General features: G+C 40.9%; 1 protein-coding gene across 2 annotated transcripts in view; it reads right to left on the reverse strand.

Moving 5' to 3' along the window:
- Nucleotides 1-1,434: 1,434 nt before the first annotated feature.
- The window catches only part of LOC120771448, a 65,663-nt gene continuing 43,991 nt past the window's right edge, over nt 1,435-23,106 (reverse strand). For both annotated transcript variants that reach the window (XM_040099456.1, XM_040099455.1), the window contains exons 3-10: nt 8,323-8,408; nt 7,780-8,011; nt 7,463-7,659; nt 7,123-7,367; nt 4,333-4,572; nt 4,138-4,271; nt 3,594-3,731; nt 1,435-1,710 (exon numbers count right to left, since the gene is read on the reverse strand). In XM_040099456.1, coding sequence (XP_039955390.1) covers nt 1,533-1,710; nt 3,594-3,731; nt 4,138-4,271; nt 4,333-4,572; nt 7,123-7,367; nt 7,463-7,659; nt 7,780-8,011; nt 8,323-8,408 — 1,450 coding nt within the window. In that variant the 3' untranslated portion in view covers nt 1,435-1,532. The remainder of the gene's footprint in view (nt 1,711-3,593; nt 3,732-4,137; nt 4,272-4,332; nt 4,573-7,122; nt 7,368-7,462; nt 7,660-7,779; nt 8,012-8,322; nt 8,409-23,106) is intronic.

The following is a 23,106-nucleotide window of genomic DNA, read 5'->3' on the forward strand; positions in this document are numbered from 1 at the left end:
TTTTCATACAAGAACTTGATTTTGAAATATCCGTTTGTATGACAGCTATATATAGCTATGATATATGTTATGGTGGTCCGATCTGAACAATTGCTTCAGGGGTTGTATCGTTGTCATGGACAATAAGCTGTGTCAAATTTGGACATGATAACTCTTCAAATGAAAATGTTTTCTATACAAGCAATTCGTTTTGATCGGTTAGTTTGTATGGCAGCTATATGCTATAATAGTCCGATATGAACAATTTCTGCAGATATCGTACCCTTAGCTGGGAAAATAATCCAAGCAAAATTTCGTGAAGATATCTTAACAAATAAAAAAGTTTTCCATACTAGCAATTGATTTTGATGGGTCACTTTGTATGGCAGCTATAAGCTATAGTAGTCTGATCTGAACAATTTCTAAGTAAATTGTGCTGTTATCTTAGAAAATAAGCTGTGTCAAATCTGGTCAAGATACCTCTTCAAATAAAAAAGTTTTCCATACTAGCAATAGATTTTGATCGGTTACTTTGTATGACAGCTATATGTTATAATAAACCGATCTGCATAATTTCTTCGTAAACCACATCATAGCCATAGAAAACAATTCATTCCAAATTTCGTGAAGATATTTTAAGAAATGATAAAGTTTTCCATACAAAACTTGTATGCCATTGGTTCTGTTTGTATGGAAGCTATATGCTATAGTGGTCCGATAAAAACGATTCTAACAAATCAGGAGCCACTTGTGGAGAAAAAAGCGTGTGCAAAATTTCAGCTCGATATCTCAAAAAATACAGGATTAATCCTTGTATTCAAAAAGCTCAAATGCAGATCTTATGGAAGGCGCCTGATGGTATACTTTGAATAAAGGGATATGCAAAATTTTCTGCAAAATATACTTTTGCTTATTGGATATCTCGAATATCACACAGTAGATAATAGACTGACCGCATTTGGGTGACATTCTGCAGTATTGTAGTAATTGTTACCGTTATCTCAAAAAATAATCTATAAACAGAAGCAGATCTATATATATTTCGGCGGCAGGTTGAGCTATTGCGGTGATAAGCGCAAAAAAAAATCATACTAGAATTCATATATTTTCCCACTAGTTATACCACACGCCTAAATGTAGGCAACACATACCGTTAACTATTCTGCGTATTAATAACTACATTCATGTACATATAATATATTTAGCAATATTTCAATGGCGGAGGCTTACGTCTTTTAGCGCTTAGCTTGTTGAACTGGCAATTACCTGCTGTCTGGTATATATTTATAAATAAACCTATACTCACTTACTATATATACTATTTATGCGGGCGGGTGTGTATTTGTATATATTTTACAAGCGAAATTGTGCGATTTTCATTTGGCATACGTTAAAGCTCACTTACAAGTGAATTCAACCGGCCAGAAGCTGCACATAATTGAATACAAATAGTTGTAGTTGTAGACATTAGCAAATGCATATTGCAACCGTGTCTTAGTTAATTGCACGCCATTGTCGCTCACGTTACGGAGCGGAGGAACCTCGGTGGCCAATCAGTAGTAGGTGGTGGGCTCTCGCGAATCGAGTAGGTCTTTGCTGCAACGACGACCCATTGTGATCCGCAGCGTTTGGTATGGCAGCGGTCTGCCCTCGTTGAGATTCGCCGTTACATAGATGAGGTATGTTTCACCTGGTGTCAGATTGAATATGGTGTGCGTTTCGAGTGGCGAACTGTAATGAAATGTATATGGATGGTTAGTTAAGTTGCGGATTAGAAAAATGTCTTCGGTCTTTAGCTATATACATAAGTATTTAATAATAGTAGACTTGCGAAACTCGGTTCTGTAGAATGACGTTGATGATGGAAGATGGAGCCATGTGTAGAAGTTCACGCAAGTGAGGTAAGCTCTCTGAGCGCCATTTACTTGGGAATGACCAGTAACGTTTCTTTTACATATGACTCAAGCAGCTCACTGCTTCCGGTCTTAGACCTAGTGTTCTCTGGGTGGCAAAAAAACAACCGTTTGAAAGCGAGCTAAAGTGAGAAGGCAAAACATTCCCTGTTGTACGCTGGGTTTGGGACACGCCACGTAAAAACACATTATCAATGAAAAGTATTCGACGAAATTGACATAGTTCAGCGAAATAAGAGACAAAGGCTACGCTGGATAGGTCATGTCCTCCGAATGAAGGAAAGCACACCAGCTCTGAGAGTGTTCAACGCAGTTCCCACCGGTGGAAGCAGAGGAAGCAGAGGACCTCCTCTCCGTTGGAAAACCTAGATGGAGAAGGACCAGGCTACACTTGGAATCTCCAATTGGCGCCAAACAGCGAAAAACGAGGAGCAACTGGCGCGCTATTTTAACTGGACTATAACCGCGTAAGCGGTGTCTACGCTTGGCCACAATTAATAGCTCTGTCAAAATTGGGATGGTCCTTTTCAAGTTGATCGATACCGTGCGTCTTCTTCAATAAGATGCTTGAAAAAAGGCAGGTCTGCTAATCTGCACCGCAGTGGTGCTGTCTACTCTAGAAGTACAATGCCGTCAAAGCCGCTTTCCCGAATCTGAAAAAAGAAGGGAAGAAAGTTGATCTTGAGGTGAACGAGGACAAGGCAAAATACGTGGTTAACACAGAAAGGATTCCGCGCATCTGAAGAACTACGTCAATATTGGTAGCTATAAGGTTAAAAAAGCTAAGGACTTTGCATATCTCGAGACCAGCATACGTTCCTCTAACAAGCCTGGAGATGAAGGGAAGGAAACATTTCACAAACACGTGCTATTTTGAGATCGGTAAGCAATTGAGACGAACAAAAAGTACGTTGTACAAGCCTCTTATTACTCTCCTTTTTTTACGAGACTGAAACATGAACGATGCCGAACCGAGATTAGAAAGCACTTAGCGCATTTGAAAGAACTGTTCTCTGCAAGATCTTTGGAGCCGTTTACGTGAGCGATGGGTATCGAAGAAGATGGAATCACGGACTGTATGAGCTCTACAGTGTCAGGGATATAGTTAAGCGCATAAAAATCCAAGCAATGCGCTGATTAGGCAATGTCGTTTGTATGAAAGCTGATGTTTCAACGAAAAGCTTCTTCGACTCGAGACCCATGGGTGGACAACAGAAGCAAGGGCACCCACGCAGCCAATATTAAGTGATAGAGCATAGCGACTTACCTGCGCTTAGAATGTACAACTGACGTGACCTAGCAAAGGGTAAAGGCAACTGGCGAAGTTTCGTCTTTTCGGCCCAAGCCTATCCACGGTTGTAGTGCCAAAGAAGAAGAAGAATATACTGTAGGGGTTCGTTATGAACAATTTTTTTTGGAGATTGTAGCGTTGGTATGGACATTCATGCCGAATTGCGTGAATATATCTTGTCAAACACAAAGGATTTCCAATCAAGAACTTGATGCCTTGTTATTTCAAAAACTGAGGTACTAATTCGCGCATTCATAAACTTTTCTCTGTTAATTTCAAAAATTATGACTTAATGAGTGAAACACCTTTTGGGCTTAAGTGATTCTTTTATTTATAATTGTGTTCCAAGTGGTGTTAGCTTACTTTCGAAAATTATCTACAAGTACACATAAAATGTGGAAAAAACTCACCTCTTTGAACGTTCGACGCATTTAATGGATTGAAATAGCGGATGCTGCACCACGCGCCTTCCAAAGTCGAGGCAGTAGTTCGTGTAATCGATGGAGCTCCGATTACGCTGCGGCAAATTGAACACAATTATGCAGTACCTGAACGCCACAAACACACGTGCAATTAACACAGCAGCGACGGTTGTAGGCATCCGCAAAGCCGAACAGATACGATCCGACCCACACCAAGGTCCACACACAGCGAACGCAATGCGGATGTTACAACAACAGAAACACGTATTTCGCAAAGCATTATGGCTTAAACAGGCCACAGAAACCGCAATTCAAATTCATGCAGCACGAAGGGGCATGTGGCACGTTGCATATCGTAGTCGAGACCGCAGCATAGATTGAGATGCGCATTCCAATTATGTGGTTTTCGTTGTTGATGATGTTGCAAATGTAATAAAGAAACAGATACGGTTCGTTTAAGTATTAGTTAAAGTACTAGAAGCGTGGAACATGAGTTGGAAGGTTAATCAAGTCTAGTCGCTGGTATACACACCTTATTGTTCGACTGTCCGGCGAACTGTACCATGCAATGGTGGCTAAGGAGCAGCGTGTGCTCACATCGAAAACTGTTATATCAGCCGGCAGCTCTGGCAGGTGCTGAAAGATGCCGGTTGTCGTGACAGCCAGCTGTTTGGTGCGCGTTAGAATATCTAAGACATTAGTTCAATACAAATCTGTGGCTACTTACTCCCACTTTGTGTGCGCGCAGCGTCTCGTCTTCGTTGCTGGGCGTGAAACGCGCTATGTAACGCTGACCCTTGTGCACCTCTGATAAACGTATGTAAGTGGGCCTATATATACCGGTCGCATTCCCCATAAGCGTGCGATTGCGCAAAATTTTTATATCGATTTCGCTACCGCCGCACGGCACAATGAGATAGCGCAGCTGCAGCGCTGTTGTTGGCAGTATGGTTTCTCTTCCAGGAACCTGCGAATTGAATAAATCACAAACTTTGTTTGTAAAGTGTTTGATAAAAACTATTTTTAAATATTCAAATTGATCATAACGAGAAAAGGAATTTATTTTGAGATACCACAGTTCAAATATGGCAGACAAGGTTAATAAAAAGAGACGCTTTTCTTGCTTTTGGCAATATATGAACTTAGGAATCTCTACCTCGCGTTCTATATGTACAATCAGGTTACGCTATATGACGTTAGAAAGATTAGACTTTGTACTAAAGAAATTTTTCAAACAGTTTTGTGATTGCCTGACTCAGTATTGCTTGAGCTCTCGTTAAAGGTGGACACCAGAAAATAGCCATATACTTTGTATATTACAGTGTTTCTTCGATAAAGGGTAAAACGGAAGGCATGCGGATGGGAAGGTGAATAGTGCTTATGTTCCTGATACCTCAATAGCCAATGACATGAAATTTCGCTTGAGTCGATTCATTTCCTGAAATCTTTAAGTCAAACCTGCATCATGCTCTAGAAGGCCAACGGTCGAAAATATCGCTATCGAGTTCGCCGTATCCAAATGCTTCGATTCCACCGAAGCTAAACATTGCAGAAAAGTCCCTTCAGAACAATTTAAATAAGGTTCGACACAGAAAGAAGCTCGATGTAAGCGTGTCATACGACAAAACTTGATGGTTCCAATTTTCAACTGAAGATCGCTGTTCATTCAAAGCAAAATCAATCCATTTATGAAGTGGCTGGCTACTGGTCGTGAAAACTAGGTCGCTCAGGACAACATCAAGCGAAAATGGGCGCGTTCGAATCATTGTGAGCCGACACAAACGGGGTTCACGCTTAAGTTGACAGGATCAAGAAGGTTTTGCTCTATATTTGGATTGGGATTGGCATAGAATCAGCTAGTATGAGCAGCTGAACAGTCGGGTCGGAACGGACCCTAATATTTATTCGACCAAGGACTATCAACTCGGCAGATTGCTGCCGCTACATCAACAACAACAGCAGCTCTTTTACATCCCAACTCTCGTAAGTGACTCGCCAGGAGCTCCGGCAGCTTTATTGAAAGGTGTTCATACATCCACGGCTTTGTCCGGTCTTAGCATCACGCCATTACTCACTACTCATGTCTATGGCGATTTACTTTGCGGCTTGAAAATTCGCTTAAATTCGTTATACTACTTCGATTCAACGGATAGATTAGACGATATATATGTACTATATATACTACTATATAGTATTAATGGTATCAGTGCTGTTTCCTTCCACAATCAATGAGATTATGAAAAGAATTGTCGGAGTTAACTCCAGCAATATGGATTCGATGATATACCCGTATAAAAGCGCAGTACCTCGATTTCATATTCCATCACTCGGTGGTACTACAATTTCGTTGTCCCCCAGCAAAATAGCTAGGGGACGAGATGGATACTAAACTGAACTAAGTTTCTAAGTATTTATTTTCCAACTTAGACACTTAGTAGAAAAACTTATATGGCTACTATAAAAATCAAGGATATTGGTGATTGAAACAGAAAGTGTTGTGGACATAGCGAAAATCTGAGCCTGCTCGAAACTGATCTAATTAAATTAGACTATATTCTCAAAAAATTGCATTTCAATAGTTACTTCAAGGTTGGAATACTCTCTAGGCGTGAATGAAAAGAAGTTTAGTAGAGGAGGAGGATACTACCTCAATGTATACTGTCCAAAATGTGGTGTAGGGACGGGCGTATACTTCGAGAAATTATATGTCGCTCTAACCTTCCGTATACCAAGCTTAGTTAGCATCTTCCAAGCGGAAGGTCAGTAGGCTCTACTAAACAACTAGCGGCGAATACAGAAGGTGACCATTTACAAAGACAGCCGGGCGATACTACTCGCCTTGTCATCGCCAAAGATAAGCGTTTTAAAGAAATGAAGGTCAACTCTACTGGTTCACGGTCTTAGGAACATTTTTGGGAACGAAAAAGCAGACGAGTTGGCTAACTCAGGAGCTTCTCTAAATGAAACCGAGATATAGATACTACCGTGACCACTAGAAACAAACAAGAGGGAACTCAATACACAATTTGAATAAATAGCTCAGAATATATGGAAATCATGATAGCGAAATAGATATGAACAACTTATGACAAGATAAGAACTGAGATCTTATTAAATGCATACATAGGTTCACTTAAAGTAGATACAAACGTCTTCTTTTCTACTGGTGTTCTACTGTATTCTACTGTGAGTCATGTGTAGAAGTTCACGCAAGGCATATGGCTCAAGCAGCTCACGACTTCCGATCTTTTTTTCTGTGAAACCCCAGCTCTATCACAAACCATACATCGAGCTCTTGGAATCCAGCAGACACCAAACCTTGAATTTCTATCAGGCATAATGGAGATAAGTAACCTCATTGAGGGCACCAAATGGGTTGAACACACCAGTGAAGCAGTATATCAAGATATAAAGGTCTCACGATAGTGTAACAAAATGACGCATCTAGCGGTAATTGAGCCCCAAGGACCAACCTACGCTTACTTTAAAAATCAATTTCCTTGCGACTCTCACTTACCTTAAAACTGAAGACCTGCACACCATTTAGCCCCGATATTTTCCGCATGGTTAGCATATTGTCGCTCAGCGCAACCGGATGCGTCCGATTATAATCCACTTGTGTCGAGGCAATGTGAAAGGTGAGATTTTGGCGGCGTGTGTGAACGCCAAATATATCCAAGTAATAGGTAAGATTCGGTAGCACACCGCGCAGCAGCTGTTGCGTGTGAGCGCCCGTACAGATAATGTTGACGTTGCGTACATCTGGCGGCAGTGAAAAATATATATACGAGTATATGGTTTATGAGATATGTCCGCAATGCAATTAGAAGCAACCGCAACGTTGTGCGGTAACTCACCAATTTTCTTAGCACGCTCCGGTGGTCTTAACCATATTTGGTCCACCAACGAACCGGGATAGCAGTTGGCAGGCGCAGCAACAGTTTCACGCGCCGTCGCAGCCGAGAAGTAGTCATTGACGGCATTGCAGAAATTCAATTGGCGGCGCTGTGTGTTCACCACCAGACAGTAATGCACCGCATGGAAATCAAATTTACTGCAACGCAATGCGAGCGCGCCCAGCCGAACGAAGAAAGTCAATCAGTGATCAATGCATATTTTACAGTTAAAGCGTTGCCTATGTAAATAAGTATGGTAGCTAGTGTGTTGCACTCACCTCTTGTCCCACTTGACTATCATCTGACGATTGCGCACCAGATTCTGCGTGCGTATGCGTATGTGATGCGTGCGATTGAGCAGCGGCCAGCCGGACTGCGGATGTGCTGCATGCGCCTCGATTTTGATGGAGCCGCGCTGACGGGCCTGCACGAAAACATCGTAGTGGCCACGCAATGCACAGGGCAGCACCACCGTGCGCTGATCCGATTTCAGTGAACGCGATAAATTTACTGCCGACGGAAGTCAAAGTGAAGCGTTGAATGCATGATAAACCGGAGGAGACGAGCATTGCCAGGCAAAGATTAATGCAAATGGGCACGTCAAAGTGATGAAAATACATGAATGCGGAGTTGCAGTTGCGAATGGTGGAAAATGCAGAGAATATGTGTAATTTGTAATGTGAAATGTGAAATTAACGGTAGTTTGGCAGCAAGGCATGAAAATTAAAGGAAACCAAATTTGTGTGCAAATGAACGCCGTGGCGTATGAGTAACTTAACTTGCTGGCAAACTAACCGTATGTACCTAATTGTGCTACTCACTTGTTTGATTGAAGTAAAGTTTACGCACGACCTGCTGCGAAAAAGTGATGGTTAACGGCGCGGAGTTGTTGATGTTAAGCAAAAATCTACAAAGAGAGAAGAAAATATTTTATTATAACAAAATATATACAATTATGTATAAGAAATGATATTTCGTCACCTAAAATGCGTAACAATGATTCATCAAAAAAATCGAAAATTAGTTTTTTATTGCTTACAATTCACTACATCATAACATATATATGTAACAAACGATTTTCAGCTTCCACTGTCAGATATACCCAATATATAACCATTTGATAACCAAAACCCAATACTATTTTCAATATGAGTGGTTGATATTACAGGGTCCGGCACTTGCCAATTAAAAAAGCCATAAATTCGGTTTGGAAATTTATTTTTATTTATTTTAAAGTAAACAAGTAAGGAAGGGCTAAGTTCGGGTGTCACCGAACATTTTATACTCTCGCACGATAAAGTGATAATCGAGATTTCATTATCAGTCATTTACATATTTTTCAAATACCGTATTTGTGTAAAGTTTTATTCCGCTATCATCATTGGTTCCTAATATATATGTATATTATACAGAGAACGCATCAGATGGAATTCAAAATAGCGTTATGTAGATTGGAAGAAGGCGTGGTTGTGAACCGATTTCACCCATATTTCGTATATGTCATCAGGGTGTTAAGAAAATGTTATGTACCGAATTTCATTGAAATCGGTCTAATAGTTCCCGAGATATGGTTTTTGGTTCATAAGTGGGCGACGCCACGCCCATTTTCAATTTTTAAAAAAAGCCTGCTTGCAGCTTCCTTTTGCCATTTCTTCCGTAAAATTTAGTGTTTCTGACGTTTTTTGTTAGTCCGTTAACGCACTTTTAGTGATTTTCAACATAACCTTTGTATGGGAAGTGGGCGTGGTTATCATCCGATTTCTTCCATTTTTGAACTGTATATGGAAATGCCTGAAGTAAACGACTCTGTAGAGTTTGGTTAACATAGCTATAGTAGTTTCCGAGATATGTACAAAAAACTTAGTAGGGGGCGGGGCCACGCCCACTTTTCCAGCAAAATTACGTCCAAATATGCTCCTCCCTAATGCGATCCTTTGTGCCAAATTTCACTTTAATATCTTTATTTATGGCTTAGTTATGACACTTTATAGGTTTTCGGTTTCCGCCATTTTGTGGGCGTGGCAGAGGGCCGATTTTGCCCATCTTCGAACTTAACCTTCTTATGGAGCAAAGAAATACGTGTACTAAGTTTCATTATGATATCTCAATTTTTACTCAAGTTACAGCTTGTACGGACGGACAGACAGACGGACGGACAAACAGACATCCGGATTTCGACTCTACTCGTCACCCTGATCACTTTGGTATATATAACCCTATATCTGACTCTTTTAGTTTTAGGAATTACAAGCAACCGTTATGTGAACAAAACTATAATACTCTCCTTAGCAACATTGTTGCGAGAGTATAAAAATTTGTGAAAGTAATCATAAATTCAGGACCATTTCCCTTTTGCTCGATATGACCACCTTTTGCCTTAACTATGGCCTTGAGACGGTCAAAACACGAATCGCAAGCTGCCCGAATGTGACTTGCCGGTATTTAGGCCCACTCACGGACAATGGCTTTCTTCAGCGTCTCGAGACTGGTGTATTTTTCACTTCGGACCTTGCTCTTCAAAATGGCCCAGAGAGAATAATCCACTGGATTCGCATCTGGTGAATTCGAGAGCCATTGTGTGGTCGTAAGTTCGGAACGTTATTTTTCAGCCATTCTGGGTTCACTCGCGCTTTGTGAGAATCTGCTGAGTCTTGTTGAAACGTCCATAGTTTGCTACTGAAATGTTTGTTTGCCCACGGCTTCAAAGCAGCCTCCAGAACACTTTCCCGATAATATGTCGCAATTACTTTGACGCCAGGCTCGATGAAAACAATTGGAGAACGCCTATCTGCGGTGACACCGGGCCAAACCATTATTTGTGGCGGGTGCTGCCTCCTTGTGGTCAACCGATGACTTAGATTCTTGTAAGGCTTGACCTCGAGCTCATTTTTCAATATGCGTCGGATGCTGCGGTCAGATTTAGCCATTTGATTGGCATTTCGTCGCTTCTTCACTTTCCGAACCATCTCACGTGACGAATGGAACGAGCTACCTGGGTGCAAAACTGCAAAAGTCATCTGCAAAACGGTAGATCGGAAGTACACAAAATTTATATTGGCACTCGATAGAAGAGACTGTAGGAACATAATGGAAATACTAATTTGTCACTTTCTGGTGGCGCGACACGCCCGCAGGATAGGGCTGACAGATCGAGAAGACTGCAGGAAATGTCTAGAGCTGGGCCCTAGAGAAACAATGCAGCATCTCTTGAGCACTTGTCCCGCATTGGCAAGACTACGCTATAAGCATCCGGTGTCCTCACAGTATGATACACTGAAAGAGATATCAGTAGTGGGGCTGCAGAGTGTAATAAATTCGCACCAAGCGCAGGCATCCGATAACTACTCTTATTGGACTTGAACTCCATCGCAAAGGACCAAACTGATCTACAAGTATGTGTGACTTATTTGCCTATCAGTTTAACCTAACATAATATTATAATAATTCTTGCTTTAAAACAATCAATCAAAGTTTGTGATTGCGGTCAATACGGATGCTCGCTGTTCTATGCGTAATGGTAAGAATCATCCCAACGGCATATCTAGAAAGGTTGTACAACTTACCACCAATCGGAAATGCAATGGAAAACACTGGGAGAGAAAGTTTCATGTCACACGAGAATCAGCGGAACTTACAAGTTCTATACAGATGATTCAAAAACGGCTAATTGAGTGAGTGCCGGAGTCTATTGCTCGGATCTGTATTTTAGACAACGTTTCAAGCTTCTGGAATACCGCAGTACTGTTAAAAGATAACTAACAACGCAGGAACTTAAAGAAGAAATACGTCGATAGCCAAGCAGCAATTAAAACAATAATATCACAACGCACTACGTCAGTGCATATCCTTAGAAGCAAGGAGATAGCAAATGTATTAAGCGGCTACATATTAACTGGGTTAAGGCCTCAAAGCAATTCCGGAAACAAAATAGCTGATGAAATTGAAAAAATGCTATTCAACAAGCTATCGAACACGCACAGGAAACGCGGAAGGCACTAAAAACGATACACCATAAAATTTCCTGACGCTCTGACAGAAGTATAAGGGTGAGTTGGAATGCCTTAAGGACATGCAGGATTGCCAAGATCCTCTGCAAAGGAGCGGAAGGAAAACACATAAGATTTCAACACAAACTCGAAAGGGTTGCAGGACGTTTGTTGTTAGTAATGTCAGATCACAACCTACTGACATCACATGGGAGCCTGATGGGCACAACTAACGACGATACATGTGTAAGTTCGTGGACGTAGGTATGATAGAGAGGGTGGAACATCTCCTGTGATTCTGTCCAAGCTTATCGACTTGGAGGTCTAGGAGCTTCACAGTTCAAGGGATTTGCTGATGTATCAAAATCAGTTATCAAGTCTGTATTAAACTTCGCAAAAAGCATTAATGTCGGCAACTCTACTAAATCTGAACCTCCATCTGCTATTACTAAGGACCAGTAGGTCTTTGTGTCTAGAAAGAACTTAGTTTTTCATTTTAGTTGCGGCTTTTACAACTGATAAAATTATCGAACAAAGAATTTGCCTCAATTTTGTATTTGTCATCACATTTCCTATGGGAAATCATTGCGAATGTTGGAAAGGACTAACGGTGATTTAGTTTTATCAAAAACAGAAGCCTACGAGTGGTACAAAGCCATCGTTTAAGACATGCTTCGTTCTGAACCTTCGACCTCTTCAACTAATGAGAAAGGCAAAAAAGTGAAGGACATGGTGCTTAAAACCGGCAGGCAAGTGTTAGAACGGCGGCAAGAGAGCACGATATTTCTTGAGAGCCCGTTCGAATGATTTTGGTGAATGTTTTGGTTATGAAATGCGTTCTTGCTCGATACGTCCCGATAAAGCTGAACTTCTTACAAAAGGAGTACCGTAAACAGGTCTCTTTGGTCATGCTTGATGGTGCGAATTCCAATGCCGCATTCATGGAAAACGATATAACTGTCGAAGAGACATGAGTTTATGAGTTTCACATGCAAACAAGTCCACAATTAACGGAATGGAGTGAAAAAACGAGCCCAAACCAAAAAAAAAAACACGCCAAAGCCACTCAAAAATCAGCGTAATGCTCATTGCTTTTTCGATATTCGTGGTTTGATGCATCATGAATTTGTTCCAATGAATTTGGGCCAAATGGTCAATAAGATGTTCTATTTGGCCGCATTGAGGCGTTTGCGTGAGAACATCCGTCGAAAACGGGCGGAATTGTTGAAGAACAATTCACGGATTTTACACAATGATAATGCACCATCGCATCGAGCCACGATTGTGACCGAATTTAAAGCCAAAAATGCAAAGAATACTATCCATCAACCACCGTATTCACCAGATTTGCCGCGTGTGATTTGTTCTTGTTCACCAAACTGAAATTGCCGCACTGTGGAGCTCGTTTTCAGTCGATCGAAGAGATAAAACAAAATTCGCTGAAGGAGATGAAGGCCATCCAAAAAAGTGGTTATGGAAAGTGTTTCGAGGTCTGGAAAGATCTTTGGCATAAGTGTATTAAATCTGCTGGGGATTACTTTGAAATCAACGGGTTTTCTTGTTTTATAAGTATCTGGCCTCTTTGTAACATCATTCTGATACAAAAGCTTTAAGGCACAAAAATTATTTCTAAAATAATTAAAAGTAATTAGAAACCAAAAAACAACTTCATTCGATAGTGAATTTATAATTAAAATACATATTACATTTAATTACATTTTCCAACAGAGACTCAGAGAGTGTCCGTTATAACTAACATACTAACCCCACCCAAGACAACAACCAAAGAAATTAAATATAATAATATAAGCGTAAGCGGTCACACGGCATCATTAACTTAACCATAACATTAATTAACACGCGCTGAGGTGCCACACGTTGCTTTTTTACTTATATTGATACACATACATACACACATACCATACATATGTATCTATATATGGTGGTATGGGCATGTAACCAGCATGTAATGTGTAATGTGCATGTAATTGCTGTTTTGATGTTTCAATTTGCACGCGAGGCTGACAAATATATGCAAGCAATTAGTTTCCCCTCCCCGTCCTACCATATTTGTCTTACTTACACATGCAACAACACACAATAAAAGGCAAAATTGAAATATTATAATTTCATATGCCGTAATTTGCAACACTGTTGCAAGTTGACAGCGCGTAAAATACTCAATCATGTGCGCCACTGCACTTTTTCGCCGACTCGTGGCACTTCTTACTCGGCGCTATCAACTCTGGTACAAGCATTGCCTGCGGCTTGATGACTTTGTGTCAAAGATTTTGACAGGCTATTGTGGCATAGTAAGCACGCGAATTACAAGACATAATGCAATCAAAAAAAAAAAAAAAACAAAAACATGAAAAACGTTAACCGGCGCTGCACCGAAGCTGTAATACGCTTCACAAATCAAAAACAGTTCTAAACAAGTAAGGAAGGGCTAAGTTCGGGTGTCACCGAACATTTTATACTCTCGCATGGTAAAGTGATAATCGAGATTTCATAATACGTCATTTACATATTTTTCAAATACCGTATTTTTGTAAAGTTTTATTCCGCTATCATCATTGGTTCCTAATGTTTATACTCGTATTATACAGAGAAGGCATCAGATGGAATTCAAAATAGCTTTATATTGGAAGAAGGCGTGGTTGCGAACCGATTTCATCCATATTTCGTGCATGTCATCAGGGTGTTAAGAAAATATTATATACCGAATTTCATTGAAATCGGTATAGTAGTTCCTGAGATATGGTTCTTGGTCCATAAGTGGGCGGCGCCACGCCCATTTTCAATTTTTAAAAAAGCCTGGGTGCAGCTTCCTTCTGCCACTTCTTCCGTAAAATTTAGTGTTCCTGACGTTTTTTGTTAGTCGGTTAACGCACTTTTAGTGATTTTGAACATAACCTTTTTATGGGAGGTGGGCGTGGTTATTATCCGATTTCTTCCATTTTTGAACTGTATATGGAAATGCCTGAAGAAAACGACTCTGTAGACTTTGGTTGACATAGCTATAGTAGTTTCCGAGATATGTACAAAAAACTTAGTAGGGGGCGGGGCCACGCCCACTTTTCCAAAAAAATTACGTCCACATATTCCCCTCCCTAATGCGATCCTTTGTGCCAAATTCCACTTTAATATCTTTATTTATGGCTCAGTTATGATACTTTATAGGTTTTCGGTTTTTGCCGTTTTGTGGGCGTGGCAGTGGGCCGATTTTGCCCATCTTCGAACTTAACCTTCTTATGGAGCCAAGAAATACGTGTACCAAGTTTCATCATGATATCTCAATTTTTACTCAAGTTACAGCTTCCACGGACGGACGGACAGACGGACGGACGGACAGACAGACATCAGGATTTCGACTCTACTCGTCACCCTGATCATTTTGGTATATATAACCCTATATCTGACTCTTTTAGTTGTAGGACTTACAAACAACCGTTATGTGAACAAAACTATAATACTCTCGTTAGCAACATTGTTGCGAGAGTATAACAAGAATTTGAGTTTTGGTATGGCAGCCGATCCCATCTGAACAATAGTTCGAAGTTTATAGCACTGCCTCGGAGAATAATTCATGCCAAATTTCGTGAGTATTTTCCGTGAAACGAAAAGGTTGTCCATACAACTTCTTCATTTCGACCGACCAGTTTGTATGACAGCTTTATGCCATAGCAGGCAGACCTGAACAACTCCTTCGGAAATTGTACTGTTGCTTTGAGCAATAATCCATGCCATATTTTATTAGCATATTTTGTCAAATTTAATGGACTAGTGCGCATATATACAGATGAACAGGCTGGCGAACATGCTTAAGTGGATAAACTCGCCGAGTTTAGAACAGTGCGCCAGTCGTTTTTCCTTTTTGCTTGCTGTTTGGCACCAATTGCAGATTCCAAGTGTAGGTTCTTCTCCACCTGGAGTTAAGGTTTTCCTCTTTTTCCCGTTTCTTTCGAAAATTCGTAACACCGACTCATCAGATATCATCGTCCATGACCGTGGACCAAATAGCAAGACGGGAATAATGAGTGACTTGTCTTTGTTTGTCGAAGACTTCACTTCTCAAATGCCTACTCAGTCCGAAGTAGTACCCGTTGGCAAGAGTTATTCTGCTTTTTTATTTCGAGGCTGATATAAAAGATTGCGCCTTATTGAGTCAACTCTGCAGCTCAAATTATTTTCTCCAGCAGTAGATTGAAGAAGTCGCACCATAGAGGGTCGCCTTGTCTGAAACCTCTTTGACACCGAACGGCACAGAGAAGTCCTATCCGATCCTGACAGATCTTCTGGTATTGCTCAACTTCAGTTTACAAGTTTTTTCCAAGACTTGACGCATGGTGAATATCTGGTCAGTTGTTGATTTGCCAGTATTGAAGCCATACTTATAAGGTTCTAGTACGCAGTACGCTCGATACAAGCTTATATGCGATATTGAGAAGGCTTATCGCACGGTAGTTGGCGTAGACTGTGGGATCTCCTTTTTGTGGATTGGCCAGAGCACACATAAATTTCAATCTTCGGGTATATTGTCGTCCGACCATATTCTACAAAGAAGCTGATGGATTTTGAAAGCTCGGTCGGTCGGTTTGTTGTTCTTCAGATGGGTAATTGCTATTCGAACTCTTCCATGATCAGGCAATGGAATGTTCGCTCTATTGTCATCAAATGGGGAAACGGGTTCACCATCTCATGGTGTTCTGCTTTCATTGCCATTCAGCGGGCTGGGAGTGTTTCCTCCATAATTTTAAGATGCTCTGGGCTATAAGTATATTTTATAAAGTCTCTGACATTTCCTGCTGTGTTTTAGAAACTTCTTCTCTATCTTAATGTACCCCTTTCTGGTTATAAGAAACGGACAAAAAAGATACGAATATATTTTAAAGGCAGGAAAATGGGATTGACGACTGCTTGGCTATTATAAAAGCAGAGTAAAGGACGCGTATCTAGGTAGTCGTCACTGGCGGCTCTAATCAAACCAGTACTTCGGCTCTGCCCGTCTCCAGCTCTTAAATGATCGCGTTCAACACATTTACCTTTAAACAATACGGTTTTCGTGAGAATTTATACATAATATTTATCATAATACCGTTACAGTTTCCTTAAGTTGCATGCAAATTGTATTACCTTCAAGAAAAGCTGCATTCCCGTAAACCTTCGACTTTGTAAATAATTTAGCAAACACATAATAGCAACCTAGTAGGTCGGTTGGTTTCCAATTTCCCTGCTGCTTTTCCATTTCCTTTTGCCCTTACTCTAACTACTTATATTTCTTATTATTTCATGAAATCAGAAACTCAATTTATACCTAGGAATGTCTACGGGAAATTGCCGTCTAAAATAAAAGAGCAAATACATTTAGCCTAGCGGTTTGTGTATGCTCTCTCTCACATTTACTTCACGGCTCTGAAAAGCAACAGCAACGCCAAAGTATTTCAATTTATTTTGCAAAAGATTTGTTTACATTCACAGATTATTAAATGAGGAAAATGCGATTATGGAACACCAACAGCTTCACCTTAACTTCCGGATAAGGGCATTTGGGTGGCAGTGTATATAAATTATGCCCGAATGGTAGGTGAGGCGGTGAACTAACGAACTCACTGGTGTAGACATGACGCTAATATAAATACAGAGCTTTGTGGGCCGCATTAGTAGCGTTGTGGCATGCCACAATTGACCATGCTGTCCTACTAAGCCATAGTTAGCATACAATTTCGGTTATAAAGTAATTATGGGATGAAACGTTGTAGCTTTAGAGGTTGTAAAATAATTTGAATAAAACTTAACTAACAATCTAGGAAACGCAAAATATTTAAGTAATTATTCATCAACATATATTTTGTCGCCTTCAATGTATGTAATCCCAGCAGATGTAATAGACTTATGCCAACGATTTTTCATAATCGCGTTTTGGAATGACCTTCAGATTCTTCAGCGATTTTTGTGTCATCTGAATGATGGACCAAAAACGGGATTCAATTTCAGTTTGCAGAACAAGGAAAAATCACAGGGAGCCAAATCTGGTGAATACTATGGTTAATCCATGGTAATCAATGCGTTTTTATACACTCGCAACGAAGTCGCTAAGGAGAGTATTATAGTTTTGTTCACATAACGGTTGTTTGTAAGTCCTAAAACTATGAGAGTCAGATATAGGGTTATATATACCAAAGTGATCAGGGTGACGAGTAGAGTTGAAATCCGGATGTCTGTCTGTCCGTTCGTCCGTCTGTCCGTCCGTCCGTGCAAGCTGTAACTTGAGTAAAAATTGAGATATCATGATGAAACTCGGTACACGTATTCCTTGGCTCCATAGGAAGGTTAAGTTCGAAGATGGGCAAGATCGGCCCACTGCCACGCCCTATAACCTATAAAGTGTCATAACTAAGCCATAAATAAAGATATTATAGTGAAATTTGGCACAAAGGATCGCATTAGGGAGGAGCATATTTGGACGTAATTTTTTTGGAAAAGTGGGCGTGGCCCCGCCCCCTACTAAGTTTTTTGTACATATCTCGGAAACTACTATAGCTATGTCAACCAAATTCTATAGAGTCGTTTCCTTCAGGCATTTCCATATACAGTTCAAAAATGGAAGAAATCGGATAATAACCTCGCCCACCTCCCATACAAAGGTTATGTTGAAAATCACTAGAAGTGCGTTAACCGACCAACAAAAAACGTCAGAAACACTAAATTTTACGGAAGAAGTGGCAGAAGGAGGCTGCACCCAGGCTTTTCTAAAAATTGAAAATGGGCGTGGCGTCGCCCACTTATGAACCAAAAACAATATCTCAGGAACTGCTAGACCAATTTCAATGAAATTCGGTATATAATATTTTCTTAACACCTTGATGGCATGTACGAAATATGGGAGAAATCGGTTCACAACCACGCCTTCTTCCAATATAACGCTATTTTGAATTCCATCTGATGCCTTCTCTGTATAATAGTATATACATTAGGAACCAATGATGATAGCGGAAAAAAACTTTACACAAATACGGTATTTGAAAAATATGTAAATGACGGATAATGAAATCTCGATTATCACTTTATGATGCGAGGGTATAAAATGTTCGGTGACACCCGAACTTAGCCCTTCCTTACTTGTTGGCTTTAAATTCGGTCACAATCGCAGCTCGATGCGATAATGCATTATCATCGGGTAAAATTCAGGAATTGTTCTTCCACAATTCTGCCCGTTTTCAACGAATGTTCTCATGCAAGTGTCTCAATACGGATGGTGGCCACAATATAGATTAGGAAGCAACTTTAAGACGCAATATCTTATGCCAGCCAAGATGTTCTCTAAGAATGATATCCGATACCTTCTTGTAGCGCAATAAGCAGCAGCTGGATGAGCACAGATGGGCGCTTATGCCTGAGAGCGGTACTCCGTTCGATACATCATCCCCACTCACCTTTCGATTGATGGCATTATTGCTCTTTCCCTTCTTTACTATTTCGCTAGTAGCAAAATGCTGCTAGAAGCAGCTGTCATAACAAAATAACAAATACAATTTAAACTCCAATAAAATTCCACGGAAGTTCTATGAGTTTCTCTATCTCTACTTTTCTTCTTACATTATTTGAGGAAGAGGAAAAAACGTAAAGCAAATTTGCTAAGAGATTTGCGCACCGACGTTAGAAGAATACCAATAAATCGAAGATGTCTAAATCACCGTTGTTTTGCTTACCACACTTTAAAAAATTGTTTCTTTATTTAAAAACAGGCTGGATAGCATTATATCAGGGTTGCATAGAAAAATTGTGTTTAAATCCAATTGTAGTCCACTCTATAAGTCGTTTATGAAGTGACTTTTTCTTTAGGAGGAAACTCTTTAGGCTTAGCAGTTGCAGAACATGCCGACATCCTCTGTAGATTCGGCTGCATCCTCGATAAGCTGGTCCAGAGCTGTGGGGTGGTGTTTTTTTCTGCGAACATACCAACAAGGAATATGCGGACTGGGTCAACCCGCTGGAGGAGAGGCGCTGTGAGTTTTTTACGGTCGGGTCGATGCTTAGGGGAAACGTGGAGGCGAAAGTTTTCTGTCAGAAACATTTCTGTCGAGAGCTCTCTATTAAATATTATATGCCTGTAACGTTTTTAAGCAGAAATGGCTGCAATAAACAGAAGTTACACTGCTTTGAAGTGCAGCTTCATTCACTCCGATAGCAGAGCGGCAATACTGGTCTCGCGTTAGCTGACAGTGCGCTGAAGGTTAGTCAAGGAGTGCCCGACCTCACTAGCAATAAAGGGTCCGGCACTCGAACCAATTAAAAAAGCCATAAATTCGGTTTGGAAAATTATTTTTATTTATTTTACCAGAAATCATAAATTCAGGACCAATTCACTTTTTCTCGATGTGGCCACCTTTTGCCTTAACAATGGCCTTGAGACGGTTAAAAAACGAATCGCAAGCTGCCCGAATGTGACTTGCCGGTATTTTGGCCCACTCACGGACAATGGCTTTCTTCAGCATCTCAAGGCTATTGTATTTTTTACTTCAGACCTTGCTCTCCAAACTGGATAGAGAGAATAATCAATTGAATTCGCAGCTGGTTAATTCGAGAGCCATTGTGTGGTCGTAATGAAGTTCGAAACATTGTTTTTCAGCCATTCTTAGTTCACTCGCGCTTTATGAGACGGTGTTGAGTCGTGTTGAAACGTCCATAGTTTGCGATCGAAATGTTTGTTTGCCCACGTTTCAAAGTAGCCTTCAGAACACTTTCCCGATAATATGTCGCATTTACTTTGACGCCAGGCTCGATGAAAACAATTGGAGAGCGTCCATCTGTGGTGACAGCAGCCCAAGCCATTATTTGTGGCGGGTGCTGCCTCCTGGTGGCCAACCGATGACTTAGATTCTCGTATGAATGGTCGGTCAAGTAAACCATATCGTTTTGAGCAACTGCTTCGCTCTCTCAAGTCTTCCTTGTTGCTGCTTCGGTGTGAGATCATGGGCCTTTTGGAATTTGTAAGGCTTGACCTTGAGCTCATTTTTCAATATGCGTCGGATGCTGCAGTCGGATATTTTCAGTTCTTTAGCCAATTGATTGGCACTTCCTCGTGGATTTCGCTCAAGTCGCTTCTTCACTTTCCGAACCATCTCACGTGACGTTGCAGTCTTTTGATGACCACCTCCATGGCCTTTTGCGATGCTACCAAAATCATTGTAACAAGTGATGGTGCGATAAACAAAAACTTTATTTACATTAAGGTGTTTGAGCTCACATGTGATTTTCCAGCTAAATATAAAGCAATCACACTATTACCTTTGAATTCCATCACTATTGTACACTTGTGAACAATACTCCGAACTGTCATTCAGCAAATTTATAAAAAGCTGATTCCAGAGCAACAGCTGCGCGAACGGTCTGAAGTTGGATACAACGAGTGCCGGACCCTGTATCCTCAAGTTTTTTCGTTATCGAGACTGGTGCGGGTATCGCAGGAAATTTCAAGACTGATATTCTTGCAAGAAGCCTTACCCGAATCTCTTTAGACTGGTAAAGAGTCGGTGCGCTGTTGGCCTCTTGTCTGTTAGCATCGAATCTGTGCATCGCGTGTGAGCTCTCTAAGTGTTGGTTAGCAACCAGTTTCTGTGCTGCAGCGAGATTATTCTGGTCTAGAGTGGAAGTAAGGATTACGTTGTATAACAGGTTCTTAGCAAGATCCATTTTGCGGCAAGTGATAGGAGTTCGAATGCTCATGCAGTTAGGTCACAGATTGTCAAAACTCCATGGAGGATAGTGAGGTCGAAACTTTTCGCACTACTGTCCAGTTTGTGCTTGACTAAAGTTGAAGCAAGCATACCTTCTACGAACAAGACGAATTCATGTTAGCCGTCAAATTTATTTGCAGGTTCAAGGCACCTTGCCGATATGCGAAAGTCTTTTTGATCATCACTTAGGAGTTCGGGGCATCACAACAGATCGGCGTTTCAGCTAATAAATGTCCTGTCAACTTACTAAGCAACCAAGAGGGTTTACGGGAATTTAACGCAAATAACTGCTAAATTATCTTCTGAATGCTTTACAGTTACTAAATTTTAATTACATTTAATACAACTTTAAGAATAATATGGAAACAATAATCGGAATGTGTACATAACATTTGGTTTTCTTGAATTGCCAGTAGTAGAAATCAACGAACAATGGCAACACACTGCAAGCACTTGTTAATGCAAGCACCCATAAAAGGCCCGAATTGGGAGTCACATCAAGTCGTTATTGTTATCGCTGAATCGTCTGTCGGCAACATTAAAACATTTATTGCAAGTAGACACAAAAGCGTATAAAGTTGCTGTGTGAACTGCCAACTACTTGCGCCCGGCCGCCAACCACAACGCATGCGATGTTTCCCGAATTAAGCAGGGCGCTTAAGAAATATTAGGACGGCGAAAAGATGAATGTTATGACACCAACACCATTAGCTGAGGCGGCCATTAAACTGGCAACAGCAACAAATTCAATGTTGCTGCCGGACGCCACTTGTCATTTTGGCGGTCATCACCACCACCAAGTGGCTGTGGCGAATGAGTCATTCCCGACATTGCCACACTCACTAACGGCCCGTGCATAGCAATGCTGAGGCGCTGCGGTGATGTGAGCTGTAGAGAAGCGAGCCAGAACGCCAAAAATGTTTGCCATGTACTCGCACATAAAACCACTTTCGACTGCCGGGAAGAAGTGGCAACAATCTTAGCCAAACATATGCATTGTTTTTGTGATGTTTACTAAGTGCGAACGCATACGAAATGCTTAACCATTTTCTCGTCTTTGATGGCTTAGTTAAACTTGATGCTGTATGCAAGCAGCAAAGCCATTTGGTTGTGCTTCCGAGATTATTGGTGGTGCTGGTGGCGGTGGCACGATTGTGTCGCCCACTTGATTTACTCCTCGCTTCGTTTATTTATGCGCCCCAAACGATGCGTGGACGCGTCTGGCCGGCGGGTTTCAGGCATTGTCTGAACTCGTCTCTCAGCTGAGCTCCAGCTTTCGTTGTATGCTGCTCTGTGTGTTCCTATGACAATTGCTCGTAAATTTAACTTTAATTACAACAGTGGCAGAAATTGCGTAGTGAATGGAAAATGTAATAAGTTGACGCGTTTGTTTTATGACTTCCGCGATTGGCAGACATTTTAACTTTTTAACGAGATGGCAGAAGATTCTCGGGTAACTACAAGCAACAATCTTAAAGCAACACTCAGAAATGTTAACATTGTCAGCGGAAATAGAAAATGTATCTATGGTAATGTAGATTCGATTCGAGAAGTTGCAAATAATTTAAAGATTTAAAATGTTTGGGCATACTGGGTAGGCTCTATTAAATGGACGCTCTATTAAACGGAAATCTCCATTAACCGTACTATTGGCCGATCCCAACATTTTTTGATGTTTATTAAGCACAACCTTTCAAGCGGACAAGACTATTAACCGTACAGAAAGACTGGGAGATTTTTTTTTTCTTCTTTATTGGCGAAAGACACCGCCTACACGATTATAGCCGAGTTAACAACAGCGCGCCAGTCGTTTCTTCTCTTCGCTACGTGGCGCCCATTGGATATTCCAAGTGAAGCCTGGTCCTTCCAACGGAGTGGA

The sequence above is a fragment of the Bactrocera tryoni genome, chromosome 3 (genome assembly GCF_016617805.1).
Source record: "Bactrocera tryoni isolate S06 chromosome 3, CSIRO_BtryS06_freeze2, whole genome shotgun sequence".
Taxonomy (NCBI): Eukaryota; Metazoa; Arthropoda; class Insecta; order Diptera; family Tephritidae; genus Bactrocera; species Bactrocera tryoni.